We start from the raw sequence: 18,755 nt of genomic DNA, 5'->3' as shown, positions 1-18,755 counted from the left end.
CTGGTGGGTTGGCGGGTACTATGCCCAACCGTGGCGGCCATGTTTCGAAAAGAAGGTCCCGTTTCCGGTGCTCCCCTCGGTCGAGCTTGCCTCACGCGCCGTGTCGCGTGTTTCAGGTAGAGATGCCGGCAACAGGTCTCGACCACCAGCTGGAAACGAACACGCGCGGACGTACCGCAGAATAGGCTACTTCGAAGGCATTCTCCTCACCCTCAAACTGATACACGTGACGGAAAGGAAAGGAAAAAACATTTGAAACGTCTTTATACGACTTGACGTCATGCCACTTCCACTGCATACCACTTGGATTCCCAGAATCTAAATCTCTGTCTTGAAACAGTCACGGCTAAGTAGGCTATATTCTTTTTTGTACTTCTCGTACAAACACACTCTAGACACGAATACGCCTGTATGGGACTACAAAGGGAGTAAGGGGTCCACTAGTGCACATTCTTTTTAAAGCTTGTGTGCTAGGGGACAACTTCACTCCCTTTTTACTCTTTTCCGTTTAGAGTGTAGATAACGGCGGTAAATTCCTTCAAGCTGACTTCCACCATTTTCGTCCCAGTACATGGCAGCTCCTCTATTTTTTGAAATTACGAACCGGGTGGAAAAGCTTAAAACTGGGGTTTTTTCTAGGCTGTTTTAAATCACCGCAAATGTGTCTAATTCCCAGCAAATATGATGCCTCTGCGCTGATATATCATCAGTGGTTTCCGACACGCTTTTTTCGGGCTGCGTACGTGTTTGAAGTTGGTTATATTCCATTTACCTCAGATTTCACCACCCATATCTGCATAGGTGCGCGTTAACAGACACTTTCTAGCACCTACTGACACAACCAATCTTCATTGTGTAGTTCTGGATTGTGATTGTGTAGTTCTAGGTGTTTTGCAGATTCTAGCTTCGTTCTAAGGGCGCTCGTTGTGGTATAAATGCATGAGGTATGTATTGGCCGCGAAAGACAAGCATTAAGAGAGATGATTATGGACATTAATGTAGTGTAGCGGTAAAATATCTGGCTGGAACCATTAGTGCGGTCTGATAATGATATATAGTCCAAAGATAAACTTCTTTCATAAAGAATGAGCATGAGATAAAATTTCATATTTCCCTTTAGAACTACTCCACCAAGATTGGCTGTGTCAGGAGGTGCTAGAAAAAGACTGAAGGTGCACCGATGCAGATATGGGAAGTGAATTCTTGGTGAATCAAACATAATGAATTCGAGTTTCTCACGATTGATATGCTCAAGGTTAACTCCCCACTGTAATAAATTATTTTTACCAGCGTTAATTTTGTGTAAAAGTACAGTCACAGATTTTGCGGATGTGAAAGCTGTGGTGTCGTTTGAGTACAACGTATTTCACGTGACACAATGAGTTGGAAAAATCGTTATTGTACAACAGAAGAAGTAAAAGGCCCAAGATATATTAAGAAACTTCCATGATTACAGGCTTTGCAGTGAGCAGGTTAACGTTTATCTGGATAATTTGCGATCGGTTAGAAAAATAGGTTTGAAGGAGTTGTAGAGGTGGACCAGTTCTTAACTAGGTCAGTCTGTGATGAACGGAGCCTTGGTGGCCTCTATCAAAAACTTTGGTGAGGTGAATAAACATACGCCTGCAACGACAACAGCCTCCTTGATTTTATCAGTAAATGATAACAGCTTAAGTCACTTGAAAGTTATTGAAGGAAACAAAATTCGAGAGGTGAAATCAACCTGAATTTCAATAGCTATGTAATCAGTCGCCTAGAGATTGATTGCTTTTTCGATACCTTTGCTAAGAAAAAGATGATATCAAATGGAAGGGCACTTTTTGGTAGTAGGGGTGATAGATATTCTCTCACAGAGAGAGAGAGAGAGAGAGAGAAAAGTAACACATATTAGCACCCTTCAAAAAGGATCCGAGGCGCAGGTGGATCCCAGCTACGTCCTCCCCCTCAGCCGTCGACTAGGACCTCCTGGATAAGTTTATATTAAGCGAAGGGACCGAGTCCAAACCCGCACCAGTTGTTTCGAGTGAAAAAAATCGCGCTTCATCGTGACGTGTGGAGCGCACGCAAAATGAAAATTCGCATCGGCATATACGTTAGGCAACATGGCTGCTCATACAGCAATGCAGGAGAAAAATTTTTCACTTAAGCCAAATGGAAATCATTACGGTCATTTTATGTTCCCCTGTCATTTTAAATTTCAGTTCCATGGGTGTTACAATCTTTATGAATGAAATCGGTAATGAACTGCCAACGGCGCCGGGTGCTGTTAGCGTTTTTCAGCAATTTTGACTCGGATACTAGTCACGTTCAGCGCATTTAAAAATGCCTGAAAGTGTACCAGAACACCTCCAGAACTGTATAAGAGCAGAGCTAAATGGCTGTCACTTCACCTTTACTGTAGGTGACTTTTCTTACTTATGGCTCTTAGTAAACACTTGGTGGTGAGATTATTCCGGTTAGTCCGAGTGGACGTTGAACGATGGCGTGTCGTTTGGAGTGGTTAATACAGGCAATAACTTTTGCTCAATGCTTTGCGGATCGTTTCCATCAGTTAGCAGCCAAGAAGTATTCCAGGTGGCACAATAATGCGCGAGATACCGAAGCTAACTTAACAATTTCCGCATATCCGAAGTACAGACATGATAGTTGGTTATATCTGAAGTCGTATACTTTTATCTGCAATATCCGAGATAACCAAGAACGTTCATTATATCCGAGGTGGCCTACTTAGGCTCGGTATATCCACGCCTAACGCACTAATACTCTTTGTACCGCCGTGACCTACAGAGGTTCGTTGTGGTCGTGGCAGAGTAAATGCGCATACAGGACAAGCGCCTTACAGATACCTGTCAGCAGTTGCTTCGCCTGAGTCACTGATTTAAGAGGTTGCATCCCCACCACTGACTCACAAGACCCATCACCTGCAAAAACTTCAGGAGTGATCGTGACATTAATCATTGCTCAGTTCGAGAGCCCCGGTTTACACGCAGGTGGAACACCTGCCAGTGAGCTGTAGCTCGCAGTTTCTGTTTGCACATATTCTAATGCTAACACGTTAATAAACTAGAAGTCTTGTCAAGGACAATTTACAGTCCTTACAGTGCTGACATATGGGGCAGAGACGTAAAGGCTAACCAAGAGGGTTGAGCTTAAGTTAAGGACAACGCAGCGAGCTATGGAAAGAAAAATGGTGGGTGTAACGTTAAGAGATCGGAAGCGGACGGAGTGGGTAAGGGAATAAAGACGGGTTAATAACATCCTAGTCGAAATCAAGAGGAAGTAATGGGCTTGGACACGGCATGTAATGCGAAGGCAAGATAACCGCTGGTCCTTAGGGGTAACGGAGTGGATTCCAAGAGAAGGCAAGCGTAGCAGGCGGCGACAGAAAGTTCGGTGTGCGGATGAGATTAAGAAGTTTGCTGGGATACGAAGGCTGCAACTACCGAAGGACAGGGTTCATTGGAAAGACAAGGGAGAGGCTTTTGCACTGCAGTGGGCGTAGTCAGGCTGATGATGATGACAGTAGTAACGGAAGACCACTCAGTAATACGAATCATCTGGACAAATTAACCCCTCTTGAATAATAATTTAGTAAATGATTTACGATTACAAGGCATTGCACAACCAATACATATGAAAACTGTCAGGCTATCTTTGGTTGATTGTTTGAGTGCGTTAGCAATTTCTGTCCCTCCTAATTCGGCTGTGGCTACGTCTGAAGCGTATGGCGCAATAGCGGTAATGGGTTAATGGGCACATATCCGCCATTGGTCATTCTTTCCTTTCCAGTCACGGATCGCTGGGACTCTTTACAGCTGTGCTGTCGAAGGGAGGCAGTGGTATAATGGATGCGCCACTGCTCCTCGAGATGGCTGCTTACAAAACGGCCACCGGTGGGGCTTGTAACACATTGGTGGGAAGGTTGTGATGACACCGCAGGGTCCGCACCACGTCCCGCGGTCCTCGTTACTGACCACCGTGCAGGTGACAGGTAAATTAACGATCGGTCATGAGAAGTTCCTTGGGAAGAGCCACCTATGCCTAAAGTTCGTTGTGTTCGAGGTGTCCACGCATTGCGGCGAGGTGGGGACGGGCGATGGTGGCCACCGTTCTCGCTGAAGCAGACCCTTTTAGTGCTCAAACACTAAAAATGGTATAGTGATTCGTTTTATGGAGGCTGAATTAGCCATCAGTTTTATCGCGTACGCCTGCTCAGGGTGATAATGAGGGATTCAATAGAGAAAAATAGTGGCATCTGTCTATGCAACGCGGGCCAGGCACGCAATTAACGCCCGTGTCGAGAGATGCCGCGTATAAGAAGTGCCTTAGTGTCAAGAAATGCCACTGGATGAAGTAGGCTTCTTCCGTTGTTATTCTAGTATTTATCTAATATTTGGAAATTTCACGAAGTTACGTGCTAATACTACACAGAAGTAAGGGGCACATTGTTGAAACTCGTCGCTTCAATGAAATCCTGTGACGCCAGACAAAGAAAACGAGCAACTCACCAACAAAAGTAAAGCTTTAAAAACGCGTTCTTCGAAGTGAAACCGTTAAGTCTTCTTTGTGAAGTTCTCTAGCTCGAAACTGGTGACACCACGGTAAACGTGTGGCAAACCAGTGAAGGTATATTTGCGCAGAGACATCATATTTGCTGTCAGTTGGACACATTTGGCATGATTTAAAACAGCCTGGAAAAAACCCCACTCGTAAGTTTTTTCATTCAGCTCGTAATTTCGAGAATAGAGAAGCTGCCAAATACTGGGACGAAAATAGTGGAAGTCAGCTTGATGGAATTTACCACGGTTTCCTATTTGTAAGGGAAATGTAAAAATGGAAATAGCTTACATAGCATTGGCGGTTTCAAGAGAAAGATATAGATTCCTGGAATCCAAGGAATCCTGGAATTCAAATGCTAACGCATCCATAGTGGTCAGAGTGGGGACAACGAGATTTTTGTTGACTCGTTCTGATACACTCATGCTCTTTTTTAGCCCACCAAAGACAGCGAACACCATGTGAGCAGCCGACCACGAGCCACAGTGCGTCTTCGCCTTCCACAAGGCTCCCTCCCCCACCCTGAACATCGGGAAGGATCCCGACTCAGGGTATGTCCGCACAGGGCACGTTGTAGCTTGTGTTAAGGTACTCGCCGCGGAATCGAAAATTCTCGCGAAGTGTTCTTTCCATCTCCAACCTCTACTTTGGCGCTTTGTTTATCGCCGGCAGCTTCGAGGTGATCGCTGTGCTTGCTAGGCAGGATTGCACCACAGCACTTTTGGAAAATCATAGTCATGCGCTGCTGTATGGTAGCTGTTTGAAATGACAGGTACTGTTCCATGCCTGTCTTCTATGCTCCTTTTAGTTTTAAAAGATATTTATGCTCAGCGAAATGTTGTGAATGATATTCGTATAGTGTAAACGGGAGATAACGTACTCTGGACTATTAATTACTTTCTGCGTTGCGACTAACCTTCTAAATAAAACAAGCCGCACCCTTCTGCACGATGTCCGTATAGAATGAATACATTAGAAGCAACGTTTAGAAGCAATGATTAGGCGCTAAACCTTAAATAAATAACTTACTTCAGTCCTCAATACGGCCAATCGAAGAGAGCCATATTGTAACCAGGCGCGCTTTCTATTGTTTCTTAAGATTTTTCCCAAAATATTGATACTGGCTACTAACCGACAGTGTTGAAGTACAGTTATGTTGACGTAAGGCACATGATTCTTTATTTCGTACCTATCTTGACCCTCAAAAATTGCTGCTTAGAGGATTCACAACCATCATCAGCAGTGTGCCTACCAAATGAAGTGGGCTCATTTATTGCGAGAAGAAAGCACAAGTTGTACTTCTTGACAGAAAAGTACGGGCACGTTCGTTAGGTCGTAAACAAGTACAACTTACTTTTTAAGGTGTTTCAACTGCATGTGTGCACATAGGGGAAGGGCTTCAACACAATAAAACCGAGTAAAATGAACGCAGGAACAAGGATTTTTCAGAAAGGTAACTGTGTCAGTCCTTCTATTCGTATGACGTCCTTTACCTGTGTTTAAATCGCGTTCCCAAGATATAGCCCGCCTCCTCCCATGACGTGAAACCATGAAGCCGCGTTCGTTGTCATGCCATATTGGATTTTCTTAAGGCTATTTGTTAAGGGGCGTCCCCTAGCATTCTAAGAATACAGGCACTTGATTGAAAACCCCTTTCAGAGCCCCTTTTAGCACAGCGAGAAGGGTGTCGACGCGCGAGCATTGATGGCTTAATCCCCATATATGCAGAATGGACCATTGTCTACTTAACATTCATAGGCCACTCGCAGTCGTCATAACACTCATGGTGCAGTGAAGAGAATACAGGAAATGAGGAGAATACAGGAAGGATGAGAATAATTTCACACTGCCATGAACTAAATTATCCTGCAAAAGAACAATGGTAATAAGATGGGAAGGCAGAGATTGTAGAGAAAAATGCGTGGGTTTTTGAGAACAGGAGGGATATGGGGAGAGATATAAATAAAGGTTTTTGTCGGATTGTCATAATGGATTAGACTGTCTCCTTTTCAGGCCTCGCTAGAGCGAGACCACCTTCCGATGAGCACTCCGCCTCTGGAATCTGCGCTCCGGTGCCCCGACCGGCCTTCAAGTTCGCGGAGCCTGGTAAGCCTTCGAAGCGGACGGTGCTTTGGTGCTTGCGATATGTGCTGGGGGACATACTGGAACAATTTGCAGCGTTCAGATCGGGCAGAGTTTTTTGAGCAGCTCTTTAAATTAATGAAGCCGCTCTGATGTTTTTCCTGAAATGACTTATCACATACAAATGTGCTTATCTCTGGCCTTATCTCTGGCCTTATCTCTGCTTGCAGCGGTAGGATATTTAAGCGGTGAATATGGACTTTGTACTTAGCGTCTGCCTCTCGCATTGTTTTTTCCGCTAGCCAAAGCTTAGTTTTTCCCGCTACCAGCCCCCGTGATGCGTCATGCGTCCAGCACCATATGCCAAAGAGCACAAGCTGGGCAGCATGCTCTGCCCACCGCCCAGGTGACCTCTGGCGCTCCATTTTAAAGTGAAAGCTTTCATAACAATCCAACTGTATAGAGGAATCACATCGTACCGTATTTATTGCGCGGCATCATGTTGTCCCCACCTACTATGTGAGCAGTGCCGATCACGAGGTGCGCCTAGACGTTACTGGGAGCATTCGGCCGCTGGTCGTCCAGTGGCCGCGAGCCCGGAGGAAGTCGCAATAGCTCTCGCTGCCGCCGATCCAAAATCGAGAACAGTTATCACAGACTCTCGCCGGGCCTGTGAACATTATCTTGCAGGCGAAATATCCTCTCCTGCCTCCCAAATTCTAAGACGCGCTGCCGCCGATCCAACTCGCACAAAAGTGATCTGGGCTCCTGGCCACCAGGGTCTACGAGGCAGTCAAGCCGCTGATGCGGCCGCCCGAGCGCTCACACACCGGGCTCCTCATCCTAGCTCTCCTGGCTCAGAAGCTCATAAACCGCTTCTGCGGTTCCGCGAAATCCTAATTCATTATTGCGACAGCCACCGTCTCTACCCAGTACCTGCCAAGGGGCTGAGTAAGGCGGAGGAGCGAACTCTGCGGCGCCTGGTGACAGGAACTCTTCTCTGTCCTGCCATAGCAAAACACTTCGATCCGAACACCGATGGGCGCTACCCGCACTGTGGAGAGATCTGCGATATCTTTCACATGGTGTGGGCATGTACTCAGAATCCTCACCTTCCCCCTTCCCCCACCCCCACCCGAGAGGCATGCGAGACTGCCCTTCTCAACTACTCCACACTGGAGTCCAAAAGGGCTCTAGTAAAGCGGGCGCGAGACGGGGCCTCGTCGTGCGGTGTCCCGAACTAAGGATACCGACCATGCAGCAGGGTTTTTTGATCCTCAAAATCTCTTTGAATATTAAGTTTTTCACCACCACCCACCTCCAGCGGGTTCCAGCGTTAGTACCTAGCGGCGAACAGAGGTATCGGGCTTGAGCGCGAAACCTGGAACACGAAGTCATGTCGTGCAAGTGACGTCAGCAGCGGAGGGCTATCATGGGTTCACCGCGCCGACTCTCTCGGACGTCGTGCAGCTACCATGGCCGCGGCCACTCCAGCTGGTTTGGAAGCACCGCATCTCTTCCCCCCCTCCTCCCGAGGATCTACCGCGCGCGTCAGAAGCTGGCGGACGGGCCGAGTGGGTGGGGCCGGCGTAGGAGTGACGTTTCTTATGACTTAATGCCCATGCATGAGGAATGGATCATTCTGTAATTAACATTCATAGATCCCTTGCGGTTGTCATTAAATTCATGGCAGTAGTGTCGCTGCTAAACAATGCGTCACTGGGATGCGATGCCAGGTGCTGCCACCGTTGGGGCTTCTGAGACTCAGGTTCCTTCTAGCCAGCAACATCACGCCATCAATGATTTCTTTACTGCCGCCGGCCACGATGGGCCCACCTGCCAGCTAGGTTGTCCATCTAGTTTGCGGCTGTCCACGACCAAAGCCGGGAGGAAGATACTTAACGACCTGGGAATAGGACACTCGAACGACGCGGAGACGAAGCTCCCCGTTCCCGAAGAGGTCCGACGCCAGACCAGAATCGACCCCATAGCCAAGAACATGAACCCCGAGTATAACAAGGAAAGAAGAGCGGCGAGGGCAAGGCTCTCATCGACCTGCGCGCCAACGACGAGCACGCGCGGTACGTGGACGCGGCCGAATACCAACAGAACGCCTTCGCAGCGGTCGCCATAGAGGCGTCGACCGGCGCCACGAGGACGGCAGCGAGCGTGAGAGGCGCCGCAGCGGAACAAGCGGAGGAGGTGGCCATCGCCCGGGCCATCGCCGACGCAGACTGCTACACGGTGCTGAGTGACTCGAGACAGGCGGTGCGAAACTTCGCCAAAGGCCAAGTCTGCAGGGAGGCCGAGCGCGTACTACGAGCGACTAAACTGCAAGACAGAAGAGTAAGAATCAAATGGTTTCCGGCGCACGCGGGCGACGCGTCGGAACGCAGCGCGAACCACGATGAGACGGCACACGCAGCGGCGCGAGCGCTAACCAACCGCGCCCCGGCAACACACCGTCCGACGTGGTTTGGAGCCAAGGACCGCATGACCGACTACAGCGAAATCACGAAGGCCTACTGCCTGGCTCGCAGGACTCTCCCACCCCCGCACCCGAGGCTGAGTCGAGCGGAGGCGGTACTACTGAGACAGCTCCAGACCGGATCGCTACCGAGCCCGGGACTGATGCATCGCATGTACCCCGAGACCTACCCGACCGATACGTGTAGAGTCTGCCGGAGGGAGCCGGCAGATCACAAGCACATCTTGTGAGACTGCATCAGAAATCCAAAGGAAGCAAGATCAGGAACAATCCCGCCGCGGCTGGAGGCAGCTGCGAAGAGCAACGACCATGACCAACAGCTATGGGCCGTCCAGCAGGTCCTCGGGGCGCTCGAAAGGCAGGGACCCAGCGAGCCGGCAACGGCGAGCGCAGACCCGCGCCGAGTAACGGCAGCCTCGTAGACGACGTAAGCCCTCGTCGGGGCGCGCGAGCGCCCAACTGCAGGCACAAATAAAGTTTACTCCAATCCAATCCAATCCCCCCCCAACCCCGCATGACGGCGTGCGCGTCCAGGCATTGTTCTTATCGGACTATTGAAGCCATTTATTAGGCGCTAATAAATGTTTCACTTTTATACTCGTTCATAGCATAAGCTCTATGCGTATTGGAGATGGGGATAACGCTGTGAAGCATTGTTTTCGTCTCATATATTTACTTTTGCGCTTTGTTCATCGTCTGCAGCGCATGGGCTTTACACTTTCTTTGCTAAGCAAGTAGAGACCAAAGCGGTCTAGAAAAATATCATTATTCGATGCAGTGCCCACATTGTTCGTGATGAATGCCGTTCTTACATGCGTATTATTCAGAACATCTGATAGTTTCTTTAAACTGAGCGCTGATGAGAGCACGCATGTTTGCCATCACCGCCACCGATAGTTTCATGCTTTATGGGCAAAAACCAGCCCCTTAGAAAATGAGTTTCAGTAACAGCTACGTCTTCTAGGTCCTTGTCCTCAGCGTTCTCAACCCAACGTGCGAATACCTTTCGATAACAAGTATCCTACGGCCCCCCTTTCGCCTCCACCCACCCTCCTCGCCTTTGCTTGGGCGAAAACGATCTTGCTCAGGTGTCTAATTCATTTTAATGGGAAACGAACAGGCTACTGGAAGGCTAAGAACAACTTGACATTCCTGTGAACTAAAATAGCACGCAACAGAACGATACTTAATCAGGACCACTTCTGAGCAGCGGAACCAAGCACACCCCCAGGAATAAAATGGGAAGGGAGAGATTACAGAGAAAGAGAGTGGGTTTTTGAGAACAGGACGGATATGGTGTGAGATTTACTATAAAGGTTTTTTGGTCGATTGATCGTAATGAATGATAGACTGTCTCCTTTTCAGGCCTCGCTACAACGCGAGCAGCCTCCGGTGTGCACTCCGCCTCCGGTGGCTTCGTTCAGGCGCCCCGATTGGCTTTCAAGATCGCGGAGCGTGGTAAGCCATTGAAGTGGAGGGTACTCTGGTGCTTTTGCAAGGTGCTAGGAGCACATACTGGAACAATTTGCGCTCTTCATATGGGGCACAGCCTGCTGTGTAGGTCTTTAAATTGATGAAGGCGCTCTTATGTTAAGCACATGGGTGCTTATCTCTTGCCGTTTGTGCTCGGTACGGTACGATATTTTAGCCGTGAATACGGACTCTGTACTCAGCGTCTGCCTCTCGAAATCAAGAGGAAGAAGTGGGCTTGGGCAGGGCCTGTAATGCGAAGGCAAAATAACCGCTGGTCCTTAAGGGTAACGGAGTGGATTTCAAGAGAAGGCAAGCGTAGCAGGGGGCGACAGACAGTTAGGTGGACGGATCAGAGAAGTTTTCGGGGATACGGTGGCTCCAAGTAGCGAAGGACAGGGTCAGTTGGAGGGACCTGGGAGAGGCCTTTGCCCTGCAGTGGGTGCAGTCAGGCTGATGATGATGACAGTAGTAACCGAAGACCTCTCAGTAACACGAAATATCTGGACAAATTAACCCCGCTTGAATAATGATTTAGTGAATCTTTTACGATTACAAGCCATTGCAGAACCAATACACATGAAAACTGTCAGGCTATCTTTGGTAGATTGTTTCAGTGCGTTAGCATCTTCTGTCCCTTCTAATTCTACTGTGGCTACGCCTTAAGGGTATGGCGCAGTAGGGTAAGGGGTTAGCGGAACATATCCGCAATTGCTCATTCTCTACTTTCCAACCATGAATCGCTGGGACTCCTTACAGCACTCATGGCGAAGTGGTGCAGTGGTTAATTAATGCACCACGGCTCCTCGAGGTGGCTGCTTACAAAACGGCCACCGGTGGGGCTCCCAACACCCAAGCTGCTCTTCTGTAGCAACCGGTTACGACCAGTCATTAATTTATCTGCTACCTGCTATGGTGGGAAGGTTGTGATGACACCGCACGGTCCGCACCACGTCACGCGGCCCTCGTTACTTCCATCGTGCAGGTGACAGGCGAATTAATGATTCGACCCGAGAAATTCCTCGGGAAGAGCAACCTATGCCTAAAGTTCCTTGTGTTCGAGGTGTCGACACATTGCGGTGAGGTGGCGACGGGCAACGGTGGTCACCTTCTAATGCTGGACCGTTCTAACGCTGGAACACTAAAAACTGGATAGTGCTTGGATATATGGAGGCTGAATTACGCCCTCATTGCTATCTCAGCTTAAATTAGAGATGACATTGTGAATTAAAGTGCTATGACCACAGCGCGTGCACGCCTGCTCAGGGTGATAATGGGGGATTCAAGAGAGAAAAATAGTGGCATCTATCTGTGCAACGCGCGCCAGGGACGCAAGGAATGCCCGTGTCGAGAGATGCATCATATGATAATCAAGATGTGCCTCAGGATCAAGAAATTCCAGTGGATGAAGTAGGCTGCTTCCGCTGTTATGCTAGCACTCATGTAACATTTGGACATTTAACGAAGTTGCATGCTAATACTATACAGAAGTAAAGGGCACATTGTTAAAACTCGTCGCTTCAATAAAACCTTCCGATGTGAGCCAAAGAAAAGGAGCAACTTGCGCACAGATGTGAAGCTTGAAAAACGCGCTCTGCGAAGTGAAATAGTTAAGTCTTTGTGAAATTCTCTAGCTTCAAATAAGCGTGTGGCAAACGAATGATGATATATCAGCGCAGAGGCATCATATTTGCAGGGAATTAGACACATTTGCTGTTATTTAAAACAGCTCGTAAGCTTTTCCAATTGGTTCGTAATTTAGAGAATGAAGTAGCTGCCAAGTACCGGAACGAAAATGGTGGAAGTCAGCTTGGAGAAATTTGCCGCTGTAATCTATATGTAAGGGAAATGTAAAAAAGAAAATAGCCTACTTAGCCGTGGCTGTTTCAAGACAGATACTTAGATTCCGGAAATCCAAGTGGTATGCAATGCAATTGGTATGCAGCCAAGTGGTATACAGACTTTTAAAATGCTAACGCATTCATAGTGGATATAGTGGGGACAACGAGATTTTATGTTGACTCGTTCTGATAAAGTATGCACCCAAGGATTATACAGACGTTTAAATGCCAACGCATCCATAGTTGTGAGAGTGGGGACAACGAGATTTTTGTTGACTCGTTCTGATACACTCATGCTCTTTTTTAGCCCGCCATAGAGAGCGAGGACCCTCTGAACAGCCCAGAACGAGCCACAGTCTGTGTTCGCCGTGCTCAAGGCTCATTCTACCACCCCGAACATCAGGAAAGATCCCGACTCATTGTATGTCCGCACAGATCACTTTGAAGCTCGTGTTAAGGCACTCGCGGCAGAATCAAAAACTCTGGCGAAGTGTTCTCATCGTCTCGGACCTCGACTTTGGCGCTTTGTGTATCGCCGGCAGCATAAGGGCAGCATCCTGCCTAGCTCTGTGTTTGCTAGGCAGGATTGCACCAGAGCACTTTTGGAAAATCATAGCCATGTGCTGCTGTTTGGTAGCTGTTTGAGATTATAGGCACTTTTCCATGCCTGTCTTCGATTTCCGTTTTAGTTTTAAAATATTTTTGAGCTCAGTGAAATGTTCAGAAATATATTCGTATAGTAAAAACAGGAGATAACGTAGTCTGGACGAATAATTACTTTCTGCGTTGAGACTAACCTTCTAAATAAAACAAGCCGCACCCTTCTTCACGGTGTGTTTACAATGATTACATTACAAGCAACATCTACAAACAATGATTAGGCGTTAAACCTTAAATAAAGAAGTTTCTTCAGTCCTCAATACGGCCAATCAAAGAGAGACCTATTGTAACCAGGCGCGGTTTCTATTGTTTCTTAAGATTTTTCCCGAAAGATTCATTCTGGCTGTTCACTGCCTATGTTGAAGTACAGTGATTTTGACGTAAGACAGATGATTATTTATTTCTTACCTATGTTGGGGCTCAAAAATTGCTGGTTAGAGGATTCACAACCATCATTAGCAGTGTGCCTTTTAGTTGAAGTGGGCTCATTTTTTGCGGGAAGGAAGAATAAGTTGTACTCCTCGACAGCCAAAGTACGGGTATGTTCGTTAGGTCGTAAACAAGTACTACTTTTTTTTTAAGGTGTTTCAACTGCATGTGTGCGCATAGGGGAAAAGCTTAAACACAACAAAACGCAGTAAAATGAACGCAAGTACAAAGATCCTTGAGGAAGATAACTGTCTCAGTCCTTATCTTCGTATTACGTTATTTACCTGTGTTTAAATCGTCTTCCCAACACATAGCCAGCCTCCTTCCATGACGTGAAACCATGAAGCCGCGTTGTTTGTCCTGACATACTGATTTATGTTAAGGACATTTGTTAAGCGGCGTCCCCTTACCTTCTAGGGATACCACCACACTATTGAAAGCCGCTTTCAGGTCACCTTTTAGATCAGCGAGAATGGTATGGACCCGAGAACGTTGATGTCTTAATCCTCGTATACGCGGAATGGGTCATTCTCTACGTAAAATTCATAGACCACTTGCAGTTGTCTTAACACTCATGGCGCAGTGGTGCCGTGCTTAAACAATGCCCCACCGGCCTGCGATGGCAGGGTTCGCCACTGGTGGGGCTTGTGAGACTGAGGTTCCTTCTAGCGAGCAACATCACACGAGCAATGATGCCACTGCCACTTGCCACGATGGACAGTTTTTTTTGGAATTTGGATGGAATTTTTTTGGGTACTAATGGATGTTTTCCTTTATCCTCGTTTACAGCATAAGCTTGATGCGTATTGGGGACGTGGGTAACGCTGTCAGGCATTGTTTTCGTGTCATGTATTTACTTTTGCGTCTTATTCATCGTCTGCAGCACATGGGCATAACCCATTAGGGACCAAGAAAAATCTAACGGGAGGATTTTCTTCATTTCTAGCACATAATGCTCACTTATAAAGAAAAAAGAGGTTACTGGTATTTTGTCCTGATTACTTGAGTCGTTTCAAATTTACACAGGTGTACTTTTTATAGTATGCTGGGTCCTCCCCCAGGGCGTGTTGTTACTTCGCTCCGCTCCTGCTTTGTGGGGCGAATTTTGTTAATGTGTCCATGAGTGGCAAGTGCGAAAGCGCTGTGCTTCCTAACAACAAAATTCAGGCACTCATCTCGAGGACTTTGAGCTGATTTTTTCACACGAAGGAAGGCTGCAGAGCGATCACCTGCATATGCAACGCTGAGCTCAAAAGTTTTTTCGTGGCAAAACCGGTTTTCTTTGATATATGAATTTCTAAAGGCTGAAAGATGAATAGGCTTTATCAGCATTTACTCGCGTTCTAGTTTTCTCATCTTTAAAGGTGTACTCACAGTGGAACACACAGCACAATGCACGTGAAAGTACAGGGAACAAGCTATGAGCTATTGTCTTTTTAGTTTAGGTCACCTTTATGATAGAGGTTTCTATTAAAAGAGCCGCACTTAGGCTGGTCAAAATAATGTCAGTCGGTGTGGGCAATTAGGCCAATTGCGGATATATGCGCTAGTATCATATGTTTCGGTGCTGTGCTGCTCGGCGAGGTTAAAAGTACCCTAAAGATAAATATACGGCTCAAACGAGGATTTTCGGAAGCAAAATTCAGGCACTCATCTCGAGGACTTTGAGCTGATTTTTTCAGACGAAGGAAGGCTGCAGTGCGATCACCTGCATATGCAACGCTGAGCTCAAAAGCTTTTTCGTGGCAAAACCGGTTTTCTTTGATATATGAATTTCTAAAGGCTGAAAGATGAAAAGGCTTTATCTGGATTTCCTCTCGTTCTAGTTTTCTCATGTTTAAAGGTGTACTCACAGTGGAACACACAGCACAATGCACGTGAAAATACAGGGAACAAGCTATGAACTATTGTCTTTTTAATATAGATCACCTTTATGATAAAGAGGCTTCCATTAAAAGAGCCGCACTTAGGCTGGTCAAAATAATGTCAGTCGATGTGGCCAATTACGCCAATTGCGGATATATGCGCTAGCATGATATGCTTCGGTGCTGTGCTGCTCGGTGAGGTTAAAAGTACTCTAAAGATAAATATACGGCTCCAACGAGAACAGGATTGTAAATGGCCTCCTTGATCTTATCAGCAAATGATAACCGCGCAAGTGGAAGGTCATTCAAGGAAACCAAGTTCGAGAGGTGAAATTAACTCGAATTTCAAAAGGTAAGACATGAGTCGCGTGGAGATTGCTTTTTTTCGATACGTTTCCTAAGAAAATGGTGAAATGGAATGAAGCTGTAGTTTCTGGTAGTAGAGGTGATAGCTCTTCTGCTACTGAGAGAGAGAGAGAAAGTAACACGTATTAGCACCCTTCAAAAAGAATCCGAGGTGCAGCTCGGTTCCAGCCATGTCTTCCCCCTCAGCCGTCGACCAGGATCTCCTGGAAAAGTGTAAGTGAACCGACCGAGCATAAACTAGCACGAGTTGTTTTGAGTGAAAAAAAAAATATATACGTATTTTGCTCTTTTTCGGTACATGTGGGGCACATGCAATATCAAAATTCACACCTGAGTAGATTATTCAACATGGTTGATCATAGAGCAATGCAGCAGAAAAAAGTGGCCACTTAAGCTAATGGAAATTTCATTACGGTCATTGCATGGTCCTGTGTCATTCTGAATTTTAGTTCTATGGATGTTAGAATCCTTATGAAGGAAATTGGTTATTAACTGCCATTCGTGCCGGGTGTCATTAGCGTTTTCAGTAATTTTTAGTTGGATACTAGTCACGCTATGCGCATTTTAAAATTAGTGAAAATGTATCAAAACACCTTCAGAACTGTATAATAGCAGTGCTGAATAGCTGATCACTTCACCTTGATCTGTAGATTCCCTTTCTTTCTTATGGCTTTTAGTAAGCCTTGGTGCTCTAGTTACTCCGGGCGGTCCAAATGTACGTTGGACAGTGGCGTGTCGTTTGGAATGGTGAATACAATCAGAAACTTTTGCTCAATATTACTTTTAGACGATCCTTCGTGGACCGTTAGTATGGGTTAGCAGCAAAGAAGTCGCATTCCAAGTGGCCGATAATGCGCGAGATACCAAAATTAACTTACCAATTTGCACACATCTGAGGTCCAGGCACGATAGTTGGATATATCTGAAGTCGAATACTTCGCTTTGTATTATCCGAGATAACACACAAAAGTAAACTATATCCGAGGCTAACAGAGGTACGTTCCTTATATCCGAGGTGGTATACTTAGGTTCAGTTCATCCACGCCTAACGCACTAGTAGTCATTGTACCGACGTGACCTACTGAGGTTCGTTGTGGTGGTGGTGGAGTAAATACACAAACGGGACTACCGCCTTACAGACGCCTGTCAGCAATTGCTCTGCTTGAGCTTGCGTCCCTACCACTGACACGGACTCATAAGGCCAGTGTCCTGTAAAAACTTCTGTAGTGATCGTGACAATAATCATTGCTCATTTGAAGTGTCCTCATGGTACACGATGCGGGGCATATACTACCTATGGTAGTTTAATAATTTCGTATATGTAGTATGCTAAGTTTGTACCCAGGAGGGCAGGTTGCCATCCGCCAAACGTCGCAGGTGGAACAGCTGCCAGTGAGCCGTAGCTCGCTGATTCCGTTTGCGCACATCCTTCTAATGCTCACACGTTAATAAACTAAATGGCTGTTCAAGGACAAGTTATAGTCCTTACCGGTGCTCAGCTATGGGGCAGAAACCTGGAGGCTAACAAAGAGGGTTGAGCTTAAGTTAAGGACAACAGAGCCAGCTATGGAAGGAAAAATGATGGCTGTAACGTTAACACATCGGTAGCGGGCGGAGTGGGTGAGGGAACAAACGCGGGTGAATGACATGCTAGTCGAAATCAAGAGGAAGAAATGGGCTTGGGCAGGGCATGTAATGTGAAGGCAAGATAACCGCTGGCCCTTAAGGGTAACGGAGTGGATTCCAAGAGAAGGCAAGCGTAGCAGGGGGCGGCAGAAAGTTAGGTGGGCGGATGAGATTAAGAAGTTTGCGGGGATACGTTGGCTGCAATGATGATGATGACAGTAGTAACCGAAGACCTCTCAGTAACACGAACCATCTGGACAAGTTAACCCCGCTTGAATAATGATGTAGTGAATCATTTACGATTGCTAGGCATTGGAGAACCAATAGACATGAAAACTGTCAGGCTATCTTTGGTGGATTGTTTCAGTGCGTTAGCATTTTCTGTCCCTTCTAATTCTACTGTGACTACGCCGTAAGGGTATGGCGCAACAGCGTAAGGGGTTAAGGGGCACATATCCGCAATTGGTCATTGCCTACTTTCCAATCGTGGATCGCTGGGACTCCTTACAGCACTCATGGCGAAGTGGTGCAGTGGTTAATTAATGCACCAATGCTCCGCGAGGTGGCTGCTTACAAAACGGCCACTGGTGGGGCTTGCAACACCCAAGCTACTCGTCTGTAGCAACCGGTTACGACCAGTCATTAATTTTTCTGCCACCTGCTATGGTAGGAAGGTTGTGATGACACCGCACGGTCCGCACCACGTCACGCGGCCCTCGTTACTCCCATCGTGCAGGTGACAGGCGAATTAATGATTCGACCCGAGAAATTCCTCGTGAAGAGCAACCTATGCCTAAAGTTCCGTGTGTTCGAGGTGTCGACGCATTGGGTTGAGGTGGCTGCGGGTGACGGTGGCTTAAGCAAACCCTTCTAAGCAAACCCGCTTAAGCAAACCCTTAAGCAAACCCTTCTAATTCTGAAGCACTAAAAATAGGATAGTGATTGGTTATGTGGAGGCTGAATTACGCCATCATTACTATCTAAGCTTAAATTAGAGTTGACATTGTGAATTAAAGTTCCATGACCGCAGGGCGTGCACGCCTGCGTAGGGTGATAATGGGGGATTCAAGAGAGAAAAATAGTGGCATCAATCTGTGCAACGCGCGCCAGGCACGCAAGGAATGCCCGTGTCGAGATATGCAACATATGAAAATCAAGTAGTGCCTCAGGATCGAGAAATGCCAGTGGATGATGTAGGCTGCTTCCGCTGTTATGCTAGCACTCATGTGACATTTGGAAATGTAACGAAGTTGCTTGCTAATACTATACAGAAGTAAAGAGCACATTGTTAAACCTCGTCGCTTCCATAAAACCCTCCGATGTGAGCCAAAGAAAAGCAGCAACTTGCGCGCAAATGTGAAGCTTGTAAAA

General features: G+C 46.9%; 2 protein-coding genes across 2 annotated transcripts in view; both read left to right on the top strand.

Moving 5' to 3' along the window:
• LOC149360346 (uncharacterized) overlaps positions 1-13,989 on the top strand; it is a 34,202-nt gene extending 20,213 nt beyond the window's left edge. The window contains exons 6-10 of the mRNA XM_089575309.1: positions 4,995-5,108; positions 6,571-6,663; positions 10,493-10,585; positions 12,746-12,859; positions 13,945-13,989. Coding sequence (XP_089431435.1) covers positions 4,995-5,108; positions 6,571-6,663; positions 10,493-10,585; positions 12,746-12,859; positions 13,945-13,989 — 459 coding nt within the window. The remainder of the gene's footprint in view (positions 1-4,994; positions 5,109-6,570; positions 6,664-10,492; positions 10,586-12,745; positions 12,860-13,944) is intronic.
• The window catches only part of LOC149360345 (uncharacterized), a 113,922-nt gene that overhangs the window by 78,534 nt on the left and 16,633 nt on the right, over positions 1-18,755 (top strand). The window lies entirely within an intron of this gene.

Source organism: Amblyomma mixtum, chromosome 2, assembly GCF_055824585.1.
Source record: "Amblyomma mixtum isolate Tamu chromosome 2, ASM5582458v1, whole genome shotgun sequence".
NCBI classification, from domain to species: Eukaryota; Metazoa; Arthropoda; class Arachnida; order Ixodida; family Ixodidae; genus Amblyomma; species Amblyomma mixtum.
Note: the sequence above shows the minus strand (reverse complement) of the source record. Positions and strands in the feature narration are given on the sequence as shown.